The sequence below is a fragment of the Cucurbitaria berberidis genome, assembly GCF_010015615.1.
Source record: "Cucurbitaria berberidis CBS 394.84 unplaced genomic scaffold K460scaffold_5, whole genome shotgun sequence".
In the NCBI taxonomy this organism is placed as follows: domain Eukaryota; kingdom Fungi; phylum Ascomycota; class Dothideomycetes; order Pleosporales; family Cucurbitariaceae; genus Cucurbitaria; species Cucurbitaria berberidis.
Genome location: NW_024468939.1, coordinates 1,160,201 through 1,176,484, shown reverse-complemented (window position 1 = coordinate 1,176,484; position 16,284 = coordinate 1,160,201). Strand labels below are relative to the sequence as shown.

General features: G+C 50.1%; 5 protein-coding genes across 5 annotated transcripts; 1 reads left to right on the top strand and 4 right to left on the bottom strand.

The window, feature by feature from the left end:
* Positions 1-127: 127 nt before the first annotated feature.
* K460DRAFT_293557 (uncharacterized protein) lies at positions 128-3,718 on the bottom strand (the record flags this gene model as incomplete). The annotated part of the gene is made up of 5 exons (XM_040929429.1): positions 128-1,088; positions 1,139-1,971; positions 2,028-2,195; positions 2,243-2,526; positions 2,581-3,718. 5 exons carry the CDS (start codon positions 3,716-3,718, stop codon positions 128-130), a joined length of 3,384 nt encoding a protein of 1,127 aa, XP_040784322.1.
* A 1,555-nt stretch (positions 3,719-5,273) lies between these two features.
* On the top strand, positions 5,274-7,286 carry K460DRAFT_369763 (FAD/NAD(P)-binding domain-containing protein). The gene is made up of 4 exons (XM_040934022.1): positions 5,274-5,655; positions 5,715-6,357; positions 6,460-7,163; positions 7,226-7,286. The coding sequence occupies exons 1-3, from the start codon at positions 5,342-5,344 to the stop codon at positions 6,946-6,948; spliced, it is 1,446 nt and encodes a 481-aa protein (XP_040784321.1). The 5' UTR covers positions 5,274-5,341; the 3' UTR covers positions 6,949-7,163; positions 7,226-7,286.
* Positions 7,053-7,865, bottom strand: K460DRAFT_255016 (uncharacterized protein; the record flags this gene model as incomplete). Its single annotated transcript, XM_040927412.1, has 3 exons — positions 7,053-7,165; positions 7,228-7,535; positions 7,615-7,865. Coding segments are annotated over 3 exons (672 nt in total), but the record flags the coding sequence as incomplete, so codon positions are not given.
* Positions 7,866-8,830: 965 nt separating this feature from the next.
* Positions 8,831-10,750, bottom strand: K460DRAFT_379764 (MFS general substrate transporter; the record flags this gene model as incomplete). Its single annotated transcript, XM_040935194.1, has 4 exons — positions 8,831-9,012; positions 9,061-9,930; positions 9,999-10,040; positions 10,093-10,750. The coding sequence occupies 4 exons, from the start codon at positions 10,748-10,750 to the stop codon at positions 8,831-8,833; spliced, it is 1,752 nt and encodes a 583-aa protein (XP_040784319.1).
* A 1,668-nt stretch (positions 10,751-12,418) lies between these two features.
* On the bottom strand, positions 12,419-16,284 carry K460DRAFT_369759 (uncharacterized protein). Its single transcript, XM_040934021.1, has one exon. The coding sequence runs from the start codon at positions 16,120-16,122 to the stop codon at positions 12,859-12,861; it is 3,264 nt and encodes a 1,087-aa protein (XP_040784318.1). The 5' UTR covers positions 16,123-16,284; the 3' UTR covers positions 12,419-12,858.

Below are 16,284 nucleotides of genomic sequence, written 5' to 3'. Positions count from 1 at the left end.
AAATGCCCAAAGTAATACACGCAGCATCAAATAAAGTATGCGTGCCCCAAAAAGAAGAGAGAGAGAGAGAGAGAGAGAGAGAAGAAGAAGAAGAGCAAAAAAAATTAAAGACACAGACCTCAGACCATCACCTATACCTCGACCTCTTCTGCTTCTTCCGCGCCACTGCTTTCTGTATCATCTCTGGTACAGTCGTACCTGGTACATCATTTGGCCGAATGGGATCCGAGTCTGCAAGCCCGTCGAGTTCGTCGTCGTCGAGTTCGCTCAGTTCCTCGCTCATGTCTCGAAGTACTTCTCGCCCCGTGTACCGCTCCTCATATACCGTCGTGCCGTCAATGTCAAACGTCTCAAGATACCAGGGAATGCCGCCGTTGACCAGAGGGTTCAGAAGATTCTTCTCGGATCTTGGAGGCGTAAGCGGCTCAGGACGGCCGTTGCCCCCTACCACGTCCACCTCCATGGCGCCAGGTCCTTGGCCTTCTTCGTTGGAAACTTGTAAGGCATCTTGTCCTAGCTGCGCCGCAATAGCTGCGTCGTCGGTCGCTTCGTCATGCGCTGCGTCATGTGCGTCGGCGGCATTCTCATCAGGTGTAGGCGCGAGCTGGACTTCTTCGAGTTTGCTGGCAGCTTTTGCACCCATGTCGAGCATATCTTCTTCGGCCTGCTCGACCTCTGCTAGGCCCGTCTCCGTCGTCTGTCGGATGCTGCCTTCATAGGAGAGAGCACTGGGCCTGCGTTGTAGTTTCTGGTTGAGAAGCGTCTCGAGATCAGGCAGTTTCTCGTAAGCTCGGCCTGCCAATTCAGCTTCCTTGCGCATGGCTTCTTCGAAGAGTGGTTGCAAGCCTTTAGTGATACGCTTGACCAGTTTCTTCATCTCTTTCTGCTCTGACGACAGAGTGCTGTGGGCGACTTTGTTCATCTGGCTTTCCGCGTCTCCAAGCGTAGTGACAGGGGCAAAGCCGACTTCGGCGCTCAACACTGCTGCCATGTCCTCGTTGAATGTTTGCACTGAAGGGTAGAATTTCTCATCGAGCTTGATCTGTAGATCGCTGAAGCCATCGGCGAAAACGCCTCTACTGTCATACCTATAACCAAGTCAGTATAACATCTTTGAATCATGGCAGAAGTAGCTTACGTCATTGCTCGATGGAGTATCGGCTCCAGCAGCCGTGGTATCGGAAAGTAGATGCAGTCAACAATCTGTTTGAGGATCATGACGTCTTTGAGCTTCTCTGCCTCTCGTTGCTTGACCATGTCGCAAAGAACCCGAATCTGTTCCATGTCATCTTCGAGACGCTCTGCGAACTCGATGCGCCGCTGAAGTCGTGGTCTACCAGCCGCGCCCATACCCGCAAAGCTGCGCCGGGTAATTTCCATGGACGAGAAGGCTTCCATCTGCAGCTGAAGACGCTTGAGAAGAGCAGCCCCACGGCGTGCCTCACGCTTTAGCGTCCAGTACTTGCAAGCTTCTTGAACGAATTCCTTGCGCTTCCGGACGTTAAACTTGATGAGTGTGGTTTCAACGTTGTGGTAGACGGCCTGCGGCACAACAGGTGCTCCGGACGGAAGTCTCCACGACTTTGTCGATTGGCCCCGCTTGCGCTTATTACTACCTATAGTGTCGTCATCATCGGCGCCTTCGATTGAAGGCATGGCGTGCGATGAGCCTATGGAGAGGGCGTATGCTTGACTATCAGGCCATCGAACATGACGCATGGTGTGGCGGTAAAACGCTTTTGCGTCTGCAACTGCGCTGTCTACGTCGTATTCACGCTTCCAGTCAGAGGGCGTGTGTCGATCACAATACGCTTTAAGCACAGTGCCATCAAGTGGATTCGCCGATTGGGAGGACTTCATCCGCAAGCATAATCTGGCCCTACGAGCGCAGGTGACATGAAAGGCCTCGAAACAAGACTTGTGCCCGCACTGAATGCACGCGCCCATCCTCTGTTTGCAAATGTAACAGGACTATAGGTCTTGTCAGTCAAATGATTTTTTTTTGGCACGACAAGCAGTGAGCTTACAAGTTTCCAGCGTGTTTTGGGCACCTTTTCAACATCTTGCACTGGCTCTTGGAATGTCGCATTGCCCAGCGATACCTCGGGAATCCACATGGCACACAGAAGATGTGCCCATTTCATCGCTGTTGTTTGTTTGAAAGCGCCGTCTACATTTGGACAGAATATGCAGCCCTACGATCGTTAGCAAGGAACCAGTAGGTTGTACAGGAGCCACGTACCGGAAGCTCACTAACAGGGGTACCGCGCCCCACTAATTGACATCGTCTGCAGAGCCATTGTCCTTCTGGTATGAATGGCACACCATAACATTCTTGATGAACGGCCAAGTCACAGCCGTCGCAGAATACTATTGCGTTTGTGTTCTCGCAGTCGCCGTCATCACAGATAGCACACTTAGTATCTTGTTCTTCGCCTTGGCCAGCAGGTTCCCCGTTAACTGCGGCTGCACTGCTTGAGCGCGGACGATGCGTTTGAGGTGGCTTCGGATTTGGCTTTGGGATGCCTGCACATGTATCAGCGACGCCCTTGAGCAATGTTCAGTGTGGTGGACACTTACGTTTCTCCAAAGCATGCCACTCCTTTTCGATTTGTGTAACAGTGACTTCAAATATTGCAGGTTTGATGCCTTCCACCCCCTCCTCCTTTCGCTGTAGGTTGAGCGCTTCCAACCAGCGATCATCCTGTTCGTCCATGTCATATTCTACGCGGCCAACGGCGACTGCGCCTGCAGAGCCCTCGGTTTCTGTTTGTAGCGTCAAGTCTAGGTCCTCTTCAATGGACCCTTCAGGAAGCCGAATCAAGCTGTTCTCTGGCCTTGCGAAGACTTCGCTCTCTTGATACCCAATGTTTGCCATTGTTCGATCAACATAATTGATCTTCACTTGCTCGCTTTCTTCGTGGGCTTTGAATGGGTCGACTTGGCGCACCGACGGCTTGGGCAGGTTCAGCTTCTCCCTCGGGTTCATAGTCGGAAGGGGATTTATGCGCGGTCGTGGGGGCGAGCCCAGCCCAGCAAGCATAGAATCCTTGTTCCGCGGTGGACGGCCTGGGCGTCGCTTTGGCGTGACCAGCGCTCCTGTGCCATTGACTGCTAACATGAAATCCTCTTGTTCGGCGGCTTCCACTTGTTCTGCACGCAGGCTGTCGAGCATACCAGACAGACCAATCTCCACCGCATATTGGCCACTAGACGAGCCATCAAGCGGTGTATCGGGTGCACTTTCGGCAGGACTTATGCCATCGATTTGATCGGCGCTGAAGACGGGGAACTCAGCATCGATGTCAAGATCTGGGTGAAACTCATCCCAACTCCGCTCCTCGCGCGGCTTATATCCATCGTTCTGCGCCACGGCGGCGGCAACGGCAGCGGCCGAGCTGGAACGCGGTCCAGCTGGCGGCCTGTCGCGTCGGGGTCGTGAGTATGAGGGCGAGGGCGCGGGTGCGGGCAGTCCTTGTCTTTCAGCGTTGAGACGTCCGACACGGCCACGGGGCCCCGTATACGCGTAGCCTCCGGGTCCTGTTCCTCCTACTGGCGTCTCTGTGCCTTCGTCATCGACGTATCTGCCCCCACCTCCTGGTCCACCGGGAATGTACTTGCGCCTCTTGCTGGGAGGCGCTGAATCAGAAATATGTCGTCTCGGCGGTCGTGCGGAGCTTCTCACGCGTGGTCGTGGAGTATCGGGAACAGGCGCCATGGAGAAGGTGTGGAATGTGTCGAGAAGCCAGCAAGGGTGAAGTCGCCCGTCGCGAGCTAACGCGCCGGCACCGGGTGCAATCTGCCGGCAGGGCTACCGCAAGCGCGCGTCCACCAGGCAAGCGAATAGCGGGCAGTTCATCAATCGCAGAGCCAGCGGAGGGCAAATGGGTCGAGGGCGTGTGGGTTGCCAGACGGTGCGCGCCATGGTGGAATGCGCCTCCGCTTCCTGTCCAGGCCACAAACAGGGTTAGCGTGCCAAGTCGGATTGTGGCTTCCATTGCCCGTGCAGGGTTAGCTCGTCGCTTCCCGTTTACTCCACAATTGCAGGTACACGGCCGATCGTCAAGCAGCGGGAGGCCATACAGGTCGACTGGACTGGCAGAGTATCCTTATTGACAATATATTCACAGTCAGTCAGATGAAAGCAGAAACGAGACCAAGACGAGACCAAAAAGAGACCGAAAGTCGCGCCACTTGATTCGACCTTGTGCTTCTCATGATTGCAGAAGACGACGACGCAGCGCGCAGTTCTGCTCCTGCCTTCTCCCATATCTGTCCAAGGCCCATCTTTCTTCGTCTTTACTCTAGACACAGAACTTGAAGACCCAGCACGCTGACTCGGCATACGTTTGCGCGTGTGTCGGTCAAAACCACGCCGGACGGACACCCCCGGTTCCAATAGGCCGACTACCAAAAACTTGAACTGCATACATGTCCCAAGCGATGTGGTTCCTGCATGTGCCGACGAAATCCTGTCGCCCATCAAGGCAGCGACGCGTTACTGTTGGCTATCAGTAATCGCTGCACTCACTACCTAGCTAAGCTTCATCCAAGTGGCTTCTACTCATCTCTTCCTCAAGCATCATCATTACCGTGATACACATTGGAGCATACGGCGGTCGCTGCAACTACCAACGCCGGGACACTCTCTTAAGCCCAAGTCTGCACGCCAGCCGCATGTTCCGTACCCAGAGCACTAATGGTACATGAGGCCCCAGCTAACGCAGTACTTGCGCCTTTCGGTGTCTAGCCTACTCGTCATCACGCTTGAAACCCTCACTAGTTCTGTTTCTATGGCCCAGGTGTTTTGTTCAGACAATCCATTAAACCGTCAACCTCTGTAACAGCTCCTAACTTCTTTCGGTAATCGATGCGCGATGTGAACCCTACATACACTTGTCCCATAAAATCTTCTCTTGGCAGACACCCAGGCATTATTTTAGCTGCCACGACAAATGAGCTATTGCCCCAAACAAAAGTCTGCATGACCGTCAATTGTTACTTCTTGTAGAATCCCTGTCTCATCGGACTGAAAATTGCATAGGTGGACAACCCACCCACGCCCAGCCGAACAATGCACCGCACCAACAAGCAATCGCGCTCAGTCGATACGGACTTTTTTTCCAAATTTGACCTCGGCTGAAAAGTTCCGAGCTATTACCGTAGGCGCCCATAGCTATTCGAAGTAGCTAAGCTTCTCACGTGAGATACGCTAAGGTAATGCTTGGGTACTGCTGGCCTAAGTAATCATAGACTCACCATATGATTCAACCAGTTCCTCCTTCTCAAATCTACCTGTTACATTCCACTATACAACGCCAAACCTCGACCCGGCCTCATCATGGCACAGACAGATTCAACACCACCGAAACCATTCAGGGTAATCGTTGTGGGAGGCGGAATTGTCGGGCTGTCACTCTCACACGCCTTCCAACTCGCCAATATCGACCATGTCGTTCTCGAAAAGTACGATAAAATCATATCGGTCAAAGGTGCGGCGCTGTTGATCTGGCCAAGCGTATCGCGCATCTTCGACCAATTCGGTTTTCTAGACAAGATCCACAAGACGACTACACCCATAATGAAGGAGTACCATCGATGGCCAGATGGGAGTCTGCACTCAAAACGAAACTCCTTGGTCAGGGTCTCTGAAATGTATGTTGACCGCGCTTTGATCAGAACTCGTATGCAAAAAGGCACTAACATTTTCCTAGCTTTGACCTACCATCCATCTTGTTCGACCGCCAGACGCTTGTGACTCATCTGTACGAAAATTTACAAGATAAATCAAGGATCCATACAAGCAGGCGGGTGGATCGTATCGAGCATACTGAATCCAGTGTCCGTGTCTTCCTTTCCGATGGCTCTGTCGAAGAAGGGGACATGGTCATTGGTGCAGACGGCGTACATAGTGCTGTTAGACAGCAAATGTGGGGATATGCTAGCCAAGACGAACCAGAAACTATCCCCGAGTCTGACAAGACAGCCATGTTCACCGAATTTGGAGGACTGTTCGGTGTCAGCGAGCTAAAAGACTCTTTTGGCCTAAGTCCTGCGGATGCCCATGTCATATACGGTCATGGCGATACCAAGCTGTTATTCACACAACCAGGCGTAGCCTACTGGGCTATTATGTTCAAGGAAGAATTAAGTCGGCCACCCCAGAGACGAAAAGCTAGCGAGGAGGATATCGAGGCTATGGCGAAGCACTTCGCGAACACACCCTTCACTGAGAATCTCAAGTTTAGTGCTTTGTGGGAGACGAGGTCAAGATATGGACTGTTGAATATCGAAGAAGGTATCCTCTCGAAGTGGCATGCTGGCAGGATAGTACTGGTAGGAGATTCAGCACAGAAGGTATGGCCTATTCCGCGCAACCGAGCACTACTAGGCTACACATGACGCCTTCATGCACGAGGCGTTGACTTTTTGACTACAACTCTAACATGTTGGACATAGATGACTGCGGATCTAGGCATCGGTGCGAACATCGCTATCGAATCCGCCGTCAGCCTATGCAATATCTTACACCGCGAAATCAAATCCGACCCCAACCGCCACCCTTCCAAGTCAGAGCTCTCCGCTTGGTTTAACGAATACCAAGAAGATCGGTTCAATCGCACGAAAGAATTTGTCGACCTCTCTGGAAAAGTTACTCGGATGAACTCGTACCAAACGCTCTTTGGGAGATACTTCCTTACCTACGTTGCGCAGTATCTGAGCGAGATACAGCTGTGGAAGTTTGCCGAATCTTTCGCTGTGGCGCCGAAATTGAACTATGCGCCGGTGCGCACGATCAATGAGGATACCGTAGGTTGGAGGCTTGCGAAGAAGAAAGGGGACAAGGCAAGCGTCAGATGGTTGACATATGTCCTCGTGACTTCAACGGTCAGCGTCACAATCGCAATTGTGGCGAGGAACTTCCTTTACTCCTCTAAGAAGCTATAGCCTGTTCTATATCATTGATATCTTCGCCTATCTATCATGGGCTCATAAAATGCATACTCCTCTCTACGAGCAGACTCGTCAAATACAGATGTGGTCAGTCAGAGTCCCCATTCTGGATCATAATAATCACATCCCGGATGATGCATCACCCCACCTCGGTTCTTCTTCGCATACGGTGCAAGACACTGCCAACAGAACTCATGCTTACATCTCGAACCTACGCAAAAGTCAGCATCCCATCTCATTCAAAACTCAAACGCCATAGAGGCTTAATCTCACAGGTCATGTGGTCGCACCCATAACTCTTCTCAATAGTCTTTTTGCACCCGGGGCACTTCTTCGTCGTCTCCAGGATTAGTTGTTTACTCGCTGCTTCTTCGGCTCGCTTCAGCTTTTTGTTCGTCCTGTAGTCATATTCCTTGCATGTCTCTCCCGTATGCCATGCGACATTGTGCTCGACGCAATGAATCTTTTTACATGCCACGCAACGGAATTTTGCGATACTTGGTGCTTGTACTTGCCCTGATTGGCAGCCTTTCGTGATGCACCAACGGAAGCCTGGTATAGCTTCGAGGGTAGCACGAGTGCTAAGCTTGTGATACCAAAGTGGAAGTCAGTATACCGTGGGGGTTTCTTCTGACTGCTAATAGTGCCTCGACTGCTTACCGACGGAACACGTCGTGCGATGCAAACTCTCGCATGTCTTTGTGTTGCAGCCGCATCGAGCACACAGGACAGTTGATCTCATCCCAGATTTTGGTAGCAGATTCGGATTGGATCCACTTCTTCAAGCACCGCCGGCAAACATCTACTTCATGCGCGCATTGAGTTGATGGTGGACGGCTAGGGAAACGAGAGAGTGAACGAGTGTCAGTGCAAATGATGCAATCTTTAGTTTCCTTTGGTTGGAGGTGTCGATGAGATTTTCGACCGGAAGGAGTTGAATGCCCATCAGTTCTACTGTGAACATTGTGTGCATTCCTTGATTGCGAGGCTTCAGCCGGGCGACCTGGTCGACGATCGGTATGGGGAATCTTGGGAGCTTCCTTTTGACTTTTGAGCTTTCCTGTTCTAGATCCAGCTAGGTCAGTTGTCCTCGACTGAGGCTTATCTTGGGAGCGTTTTGATGTGCCTGAGCGTGTTTTCATCTCTTGTGTTCTAGCCTTGTTGTATAATCGAGCAGATCTCACTCTTGTTCGGGGTTCATCTACCCCTTCGGCTACTCTCTTGTGACTCGAAATCTTTGAATAAGTTCTTCGCCTTTGTCCATGTTGTATAGTGACCGGATCTGGCTGTCTGCTAAGTAACTGACCCATGGGGATTAGGCTGAGGTTGCAACTTCAGCCCCTAAAAGGTAGAACCGAAACCAAATGAACAGAGCTTGTACGACAGGATAGTACATATAATAACAACGATGTAGTTTCAAATAACCCAGGAATTCTTCAGGCAATAAAGGTTGGAGGTAGGTGCGCTGAGCTGTTGCGTATGAACGAACGCACAAGGTTCAACTGATGTGCCCGGACGCCACAACGGGGTTAACGCCAGACGCAACGGGTACGGCACGTACATCTGCAAATCTCCAAAGCCGTCATCATAACACAAGGTAGAAAATATCGCCGAGACGATGTTATTGCGGGGTCCGCACCGGTCACGAAGACCGAAGAGTAAGCTGATTGGATACCCACTCTGAGGGGTTGGTGGCTTGCAGGAAGTTTAGGCGAAATGTTCCTTGAGGCTGGGTATGTACCACTGTTTCAGTGACTGAGATTCTGTACGGTCGTTGATGTGTGTAATGCGTTCTGTGCATTTGTGCAGAAAGTCATGTACGTATACCCCCAAGGGTATCTATATTTAGTTGCGCCTTTCTTACGTAGAGTTTTCTTTATCCTGTAATATGCATGATCTCGCTTGCAAAGTTGCTCCTCGTTCTAATTCTCGGACCGTAGAAGACCAGTATCCAAGGTACTACAGTAAGGAGCGTACCGATTCCACCCAGAAGGCTAGATGCGGGGCCATAACCGAGCTGGTCATACATTTGTATTGTGATGAGAGGAAACATCCCGCCTGAGGCATCGTAAGTGAGTATGCCTACAATGAGATAAGTAGACCTACCGAGCATGTTTCTGCAGAATGACTGCGCTGCTAGTGCCGAGCTCGCATACCGGTGATATGTATCAGCTAGATAGTTGAATGTTGAGAGGTAGATTGCGAAGATGCCAATAGTGGCGATGCCGATGGCGATAGTCGGCACTATCCAATGTATATTCGACGAACTCGTCCAGCCAAACATGAATAGGCCAACTGGCATACATGCGCTCTCCACGCACGCAAAGTACAGCCTTGCCTCAGGGGTACTAGTCAATTTCCCATTCTTTCGTGCAAATTTCTCCTGATAGATGGATAGCACAGTTGCGACAATGCTTCCTACACACATAGCCGCGAAGACAGCGTTGGATTGCTGCAACGAGAAGCCATGATTTCTCTGGAACACAAGCGGAATTGCAGCAAGGGTTAGGTAAAGTACGGCCCAACTAAACGATACCCATAGAGAAAACCAGAATACCACTGGTTCGGTGAGAAGGAGATGGAAAGGGCGGTAGAGAGATATGCCAATCATCTTGCTCAGAGATGCGCGCTCCTCATCCGCTTTAACTTTCCATCGTATGCGCTCCGATATGGTGGTGCCCGACTTCGCGGTATTGATGATGTTCAAACCGTAGTAACCTGCTGCTTCGCGCGCTTCATACCATGTGTTCAGTGTCTTCGCTTTCCGAGAAAGCAGGACAGAACCGCGTGTTTCTTTGAATATGACACAGATCAACGCGACCATGATCCCACACACGATCGTCTGCATATGGAATATCCAGCGCCATGTTGTATTCTGGGCGATGAACCCACATACCATAGGACCCAAAGAGGTTCCGCACAAAGCTGCCCCAGCGAACAAAGCCATTGGTTTGTTACGATCTGCAGCATGGTAGACTAAAGATTGAGGTACGAAGTCAGAATATGTCTTATGCAACTCGTACACCAACCGTTACGTTACTTACTATCGGATACTACGCCACCGACCATTGTTGAGAATGTCGAACCTGAAAGATATTAGACAATACGTGCTACATACAGTTACACATGTACACTTGCCACCTACGCCGACGAAAAAGCGTACGACGAGCATACCAGCATAAGATTGCGTGAAACCAGTACAAAGCTGGCATATTACAAAGATGAGTCCGGAAATGAGAAAGACAGGGCGACGCCCATTAATCTCGGAGAAAGGCGCAAGGACCATAGGAGCTACTGCGAAGCCTGTTGTAAAAGTAGTGATGCCGACAAGTGCAGCGACGCTACTAACGTCCCACTCCTCTGCCATCTGCCCTACACCAGGACTGTAGGCTCCGGCTGTGAATGCAGTAAGCGCTGTTATAATGCATGAAACCCATATCGTGACGTTTTTTCTCGTTTCTGACCAGTCAAAAGGGTCGGTGAATTTAGCGAGGTTTGGAGGCTCGGGTGGTAGTCCCTGACCAGCTTGTGTCGGGTATATTGTCGTCGGATGTGGGAGTTCAGTCTCGAACGTCAAGTACCGCCAGACAATCTCTGCATCTTGAAAGCTTTCTTGCGATCTATAGCCACTGTTTTCCTGCTCTGTCTTACGGAATTCTTCTTCCTCAAGCTCGGTGTCGTTATCAGCAGCGGGGTCGCAGTCTTCAGCTGGACCTGAGCGCACACTCGGAAATATCGCTATTCCCGTCTCCTTGTTTGATGTGTCTGCGACATTGACCTCTGGATGTAAGACCATGCTACCACTGGCTCCTCTGGTCCCAAGGGTCTCGGGAGAGATCTCACAGGTATCGTTGATGGGGGATATTAGAGGACGAGAAAAGACAGAAACAAGTTATAATATAAGAACCCAGATTCCGTCCCCAACACGGCGCGGGAATGACTAACTCGCATGCTAGGCTAATATGACTCTAAACCGAACCAACAGAAATTAAGCTTGACCCGGCGTATTTCCGGTGGGCTGAATGAACGTTGTGGGGATGGCCGGGAATAGGAAAGTATTATTAGATAAATAGCCACTCAGGCCCGACAAGCAAGCATCCTTTCCATTCAAAGAAAGCATGGCCGAAGGATCGATCCACCTGCGTCATGTGGAGAGGATTGGCAGATTAGTTGAGGGTCTAGCTACCCAGCAGCCATAAAACACCACTTCCTGGATCAGTTTGATTAAAGAGCTTATGAGGTTATTCCCGAGAGGGATTATAGTCTCTTCTTCATTGGTGAAAATGATCCATAGCGCGAACGACTGCGGGTTGAGAGGATTTTCAAAGCGCCTGCGCCCTAGTTAAGCTATCGCTAGTTTCTGTAAAAGTACTTTAAGTGCAAAAGTATTTATAATTATATTAATTTTTTTAAAATAAGTTTTAAAATAGTTACCAACTATAGTTTTAAACTTTATTATTATTTTTTTATAATACTATATATTAATTTTCTGCTTTTTATAACTACTATTAATTAATAAATTTAATGTAAGTTTTAATTATATTTGCAAAAAGTTACTTGCTTTTAAAGCCTATATAAAGCTATTTTATAATTTTTATTTTTTATTTTTATATAATAGCATAATAAATTCTTTTTTTTTTTGCTTATTTTAGTATTAACCTTTTAAACCTGCTTTAGCTAAAACTATAAAAACTTTTTTTTAATAATTTTATTATAAAAAAAACCTAGCAACTTGTAAAAATAAAAAAAAATATAGCTATAGTATAATTTGCTTTTTTTTATTAGGACTATGCAATAAATAAAAAGCTTTTATTTTTTTATATTTATTTACTAATAATAAAAGCTATACTAAGTATTAAGCCTACTAAAGTAGCTAAAATAAAAACTCTTGACTAGTTACTTAAAAGACTAGTTAGCCAAACTAAGTCTGCAGCTAACCAGACATATGTAGCCCTTCTCAAACAGTCTAAGGACATAAAGCAGCCGCGTTGCCTTTGAATCTGCCGGCAGTGGTTTGGCTGTGTGTTATGTTGAAGCGAATCGGCAGACATGGCTTGACCAATTCGAGTCTCATTAGCATGCACTATGGCTAGAGGCAGAGTGTACTCATCTGAGTGCGCCAGTGCGGATGGTACTACATCTACTTAGGTAGACTAGAGGCCTTCAACAAGCTACCTACTTTTAGTTCTAATCCATAATGTACCCAAGCCCACTTAGTTCAGTCTGGTACGTCAAGTATCGCTAGGCGCTCTCTGCATCTTGGATCAAAGCCCAGGAAAGGTTCAGCCGCGTAAGGGAAGGATTGCTATTCAAGTTACCGGAGCCTCCACAAGCGCGCTCGCCCTACTGTTGTCTATGAAGTGAAGTCCAGCAATCCCTTTCCTATCATACAGCCACATGACGAGAATCTCTCCGAGATGGGCATCGCGATGCGAAAGTTGGAGCCAGGATCACACGTACTGATCACGCAGAGTATGAAAGGTGAAGGGCAGGAGAACGTAGTCGGATAAAGAAGACAAGGTTCTAATTTTGCAAAGCATTGGAACAGGTCGTAATATCAGTAGTAATTTGATCATTAACATCATTTTGCATCTGGCTTCCTAGCACGGTCCCACCATACCTCTCGTTGCTGAATGTACTTCCGCACCCCGCCACACACACATGATCCTTCTAATCCTACTTGTCCACAAGACGTCTAGAATTGTAGTCACCTACATAAGCTTCCGGCCAACATTTTCATGTGGTGATAGGAGTGCAGATTTTTAGAAGCGGTACATGAGTCGTGCAAGCCAGCTCGAATAGTAGAGGTTGCAAATCCACCAAGCTAAGTGAAGCAGTCAACGACTGCAAGCGCAATGCTGGAGCATCCATATGCCTATTGATCGTAGAACTAGAAATGCAAGTTCATATACTCACCCAATCCATCCACGACTCCAAAAATCGCAATCTACCTTGTCTCATGGGCTCCGCAAACTCGTCAAAACTGATTAGACCGCCGCCTTTTCGGTCATTCATTTCTTGCTCGACTGTCTCTAAGCTAGCTAACATAGTGATATGGAGTCGAGAATTAGATTCCATGGCCAGCTGGCGTATATGGCGTACCAAAGGCTTATGTGGGTCTGTCTCTGGCTGGTAGGGGTTCGTCGAGTGCGTAACCGGTCTCGACGATGAACGTAGCACATCAACACCGCTTTTAGTGTCGACAAAGAGGAGGTAGATGGAGAGATTGTGCGTGTAGGAACGCCAATTGATAACCGGGGATTGGCTAGTTAGGTGCTCTTGTCTTGGTGAGATAGTAGAGGAAGATGGCTCGTCACTAGGTGCAGGTTCCTCGGCTGGGGTTAACAACACAGGGTGTGGCGGTGGAGGTGCTAGTGCTGAACCGGAGCCATTATCTTCCTCTTCGGGTTCGCCTGGTTCCTCTGGGTTGGAAGGCTTGATTTCGGGAACTGTAAAGACAAAGAAGGGGCCTTGTGGATCTGACGCTATGTGCTCTATCCCTTCAGGATTATGGTATACAGCCATCTCTTCATTTCCGGATACCGAAGACTCGTCTCTATCTTGCGATTCATCATGAGTGCTAATGGAGCTACTAGGAAAAGACCTCGCGGCATCGATATCGGCTTGCGAGTTGGGTCGAAACTGAGGCATGGTAGGATCACGATAGATCGATGGGGCCTGATTTGAGCCTTCCGCCATGATCGGCTTCCCGTTTGAGAGTGGCCAAGCGATCCAACCTAGATGAGATACGCATTCCACAACAGCATTCAATATCTCCTCTTCCAACTCATGTCTACAGAGTGACGTGTTCCATAGCGTCATCTTGTCAGGGTTCATTTGCCTCATAGTCTTGATAGAGCGTATGACGGTCTCCTCAACAGACGCATAGACGCTAGCAAGTCTAGATCTTGCCTCACCTCGACTAATTTCGCTGCCATCATCGTCCTGGAAAATGGCTCTGAGAGTGGCATAGTGGTTCCCGCTATTGAGCGTTTTGCAGAACATGTCAACAACGCATTTGGAGAATCGAAAGATGCCTACTTGTATAATGGCTTCGAGGTCATTCTTCGTCGTCTTCAACAACTCCATGGCTTCATCGATGGCAGCAGCATGCTTCCGACGATCACTGCGTGTTGCGTAGGCATCCATTGCCATATCTTCCTTGTCCTGGAAGAGCGGATCAAGAAGCTCGTTAAAACCTTGTTGGGTGATTTGATAAAGCACCTCCTTCCCAAGATCTTTTTCAGGCTCGGGTATTTCATAGCCGCCCCAGCGCTCTCCAGCCGGCCTAGATGATGTTGAGGCGTTGGACCGAGTCTCTACGTCTACATCGTCATGGAAACGAACTCTCGAAGAGGATCGCGACCATCGTGGGCGTTCGTTCTCTGACGTTGCGTTATTGAGGCCTCCGGTCTGCGTTGTCTCATCGATAGATGCTTCTCTAGTCGGATGTGCATCCTCTACACCCTCGGGCGTAGTCATGCCCTCTTCTTCGTCAACATAGAACTGCCTTCGCGCCCATCTGTCTGTGACGACACGGTCTTGCGCGCTCTGAGGCATTTCTCCGGGCATCACATTACGAAGGTCGGTAGCCCTCAGTATGTGCTCGCGATCCGCCACGTCCAAGCTATCATCGTCAAGAACTTGCGTGGTATGACCGTCAACGTCATCTTGGACCTTCCGTTGCAGCCGAGAGTTTGGGCCATTCGAGGCGGCCATATTGTGCGGGGGAGGGGGAAACGCAGAGCCTAGCGGCTGGCTGGACCGTATCGTTTCCAATGCGTTCCGAATAGATAGGTCTTCGGTGAGCTCCGCAACGTAGTTGCGCGTGGCCTCCTGCTCAATGGCATAGAAAGCCCGGAATACCCTCAGTATGTCCTTGCGCGATATGTAGCCATCTCCATCAATATCATATCCATTGAAGACGATCCTCGTCTTGATCTCTACATCGGTTGTGTGCATACCGTTAATTCCCTTGATCCATTCATCGAAGCCAATCAGGCCATTCTTGTCCGTGTCGTAGTAGGCGAAGATGCGGTCGTAGATGAGGTTTGGTGCAGATGCGAAGCTGTTGTAGCGAGGGACAAATGCATGATTGAAAGCTCGTCGATCAAGCGCCCATCCCACGCCACTCGTGTCTCCGGCCCATTCGGTCCCAGCGAGACAGCTGAACTGATCCCAGAGGGCCTCGATTTCCTCTGCTTCCATCTTTGTCTCCGAGATAAGGCGCTTCTTGAGTGGTGTGTCAATCGAAGGGCTCATCGTGTGAGGCTTACCGGGATACAAGGGTTCCTGCTTTGGCAACCCTAGGTAAGGCGCAGGCACACGTATTTTGTAGAAGATGTGCGTCTTGTAGTGGGAATTGGTGGCTTCGCAGTTGGAGCATAAGTCGAAGTCGACGCAATTGGCGCAGTGCCATCTGACGCCCCGAATGGGTTTCTCGTCACAGCCGTTGCAGGTGATACCTCGATGGATCACACCCTCCTGCCTCGCACGATCTTCGGCTATGTGGTATAGGGTACGCTGGAGGGTTTGACCATCTGGGTCAACCGGGTCGCCTTCGGTGTCCTCGTCGCTTCTCCATGACAGTTCTGTGGCCGCGACACTCTCAGCGCCATCACCTGCAGCAACTTCAGCGGGAGGGAAGCTCTCCGCGTGCCTCTCGGCTGCGCGAGCTACCGTAGCATTGTCTGGTATGCGGTCGCCGATCCACCTCTGGATTGCTTCAACCTCTATCGGGGAAGGCGATCGACTAGGAAATAAGAAGATTAGGAGGCGATCGAGAAAGACGTCGTACAAATCCCCGATTGCCGTCTCTATAGCCTCTTCGCGGGCGTTGGGATCCGCCTGCGCAATGACATGCCGAAGCTCGGCCGTAGACACGAGGTTGTGAGAATCGAGGGATATGCGCGTTCCCAACAGGTTGTATTCGCCCAGTGAAGGTATCTCATGTGCATAGCGCGCGATGCTCAACGAGAGGGCGCGTGCTGAAGGGGAATCCCGCCGGCGTATGCGGCGGCGGACAGCGTTGCTTCGCTGAAGGCCATGGCTAGGTGACGCCCGAAAGGTGCTGTATACGAGGTATGCTGCATAGGCTGCCGCTGCTCCGGTGAGGACGAGAATGGCAGGGCGATATCGTGACGCAGACGACGGGGTCAAGCTCGGCATGGCAGAAGTCCCAGGTGCTCGGCAAGTTAGCTCAGCTCGACGAGCTACGACGGGCTACGATTCGGGCACTTCGATTTCTCGGCCTTGGTGTCGTGACAGACAGGTCAGCGCGCAGCAGCTACCTAGTTGACATGTTCATACGCGTCAAGAGCCGTCATACCG

What these genes read in the sequence shown, in the direction of transcription:
- K460DRAFT_369763 (XM_040934022.1), top strand. Translation starts at nt 5,342, where the DNA reads ATGGCACAGACAGATTCAACACCACCGAAACCATTCAGGGTAATCGTT. An exon ending in TTGGTCAGGGTCTCTGAAAT is followed by an intron (nt 5,656 to 5,714) that starts GTATGTTGACCG and finishes ACATTTTCCTAG; the next exon opens with CTTTGACCTACCATCCATCT. An exon ending in TAGGAGATTCAGCACAGAAG is followed by an intron (nt 6,358 to 6,459) that starts GTATGGCCTATT and finishes TGTTGGACATAG; the next exon opens with ATGACTGCGGATCTAGGCAT.
- K460DRAFT_369759 (XM_040934021.1), bottom strand. Translation starts at nt 16,122, where the DNA reads ATGCCGAGCTTGACCCCGTCGTCTGCGTCACGATATCGCCCTGCCATT.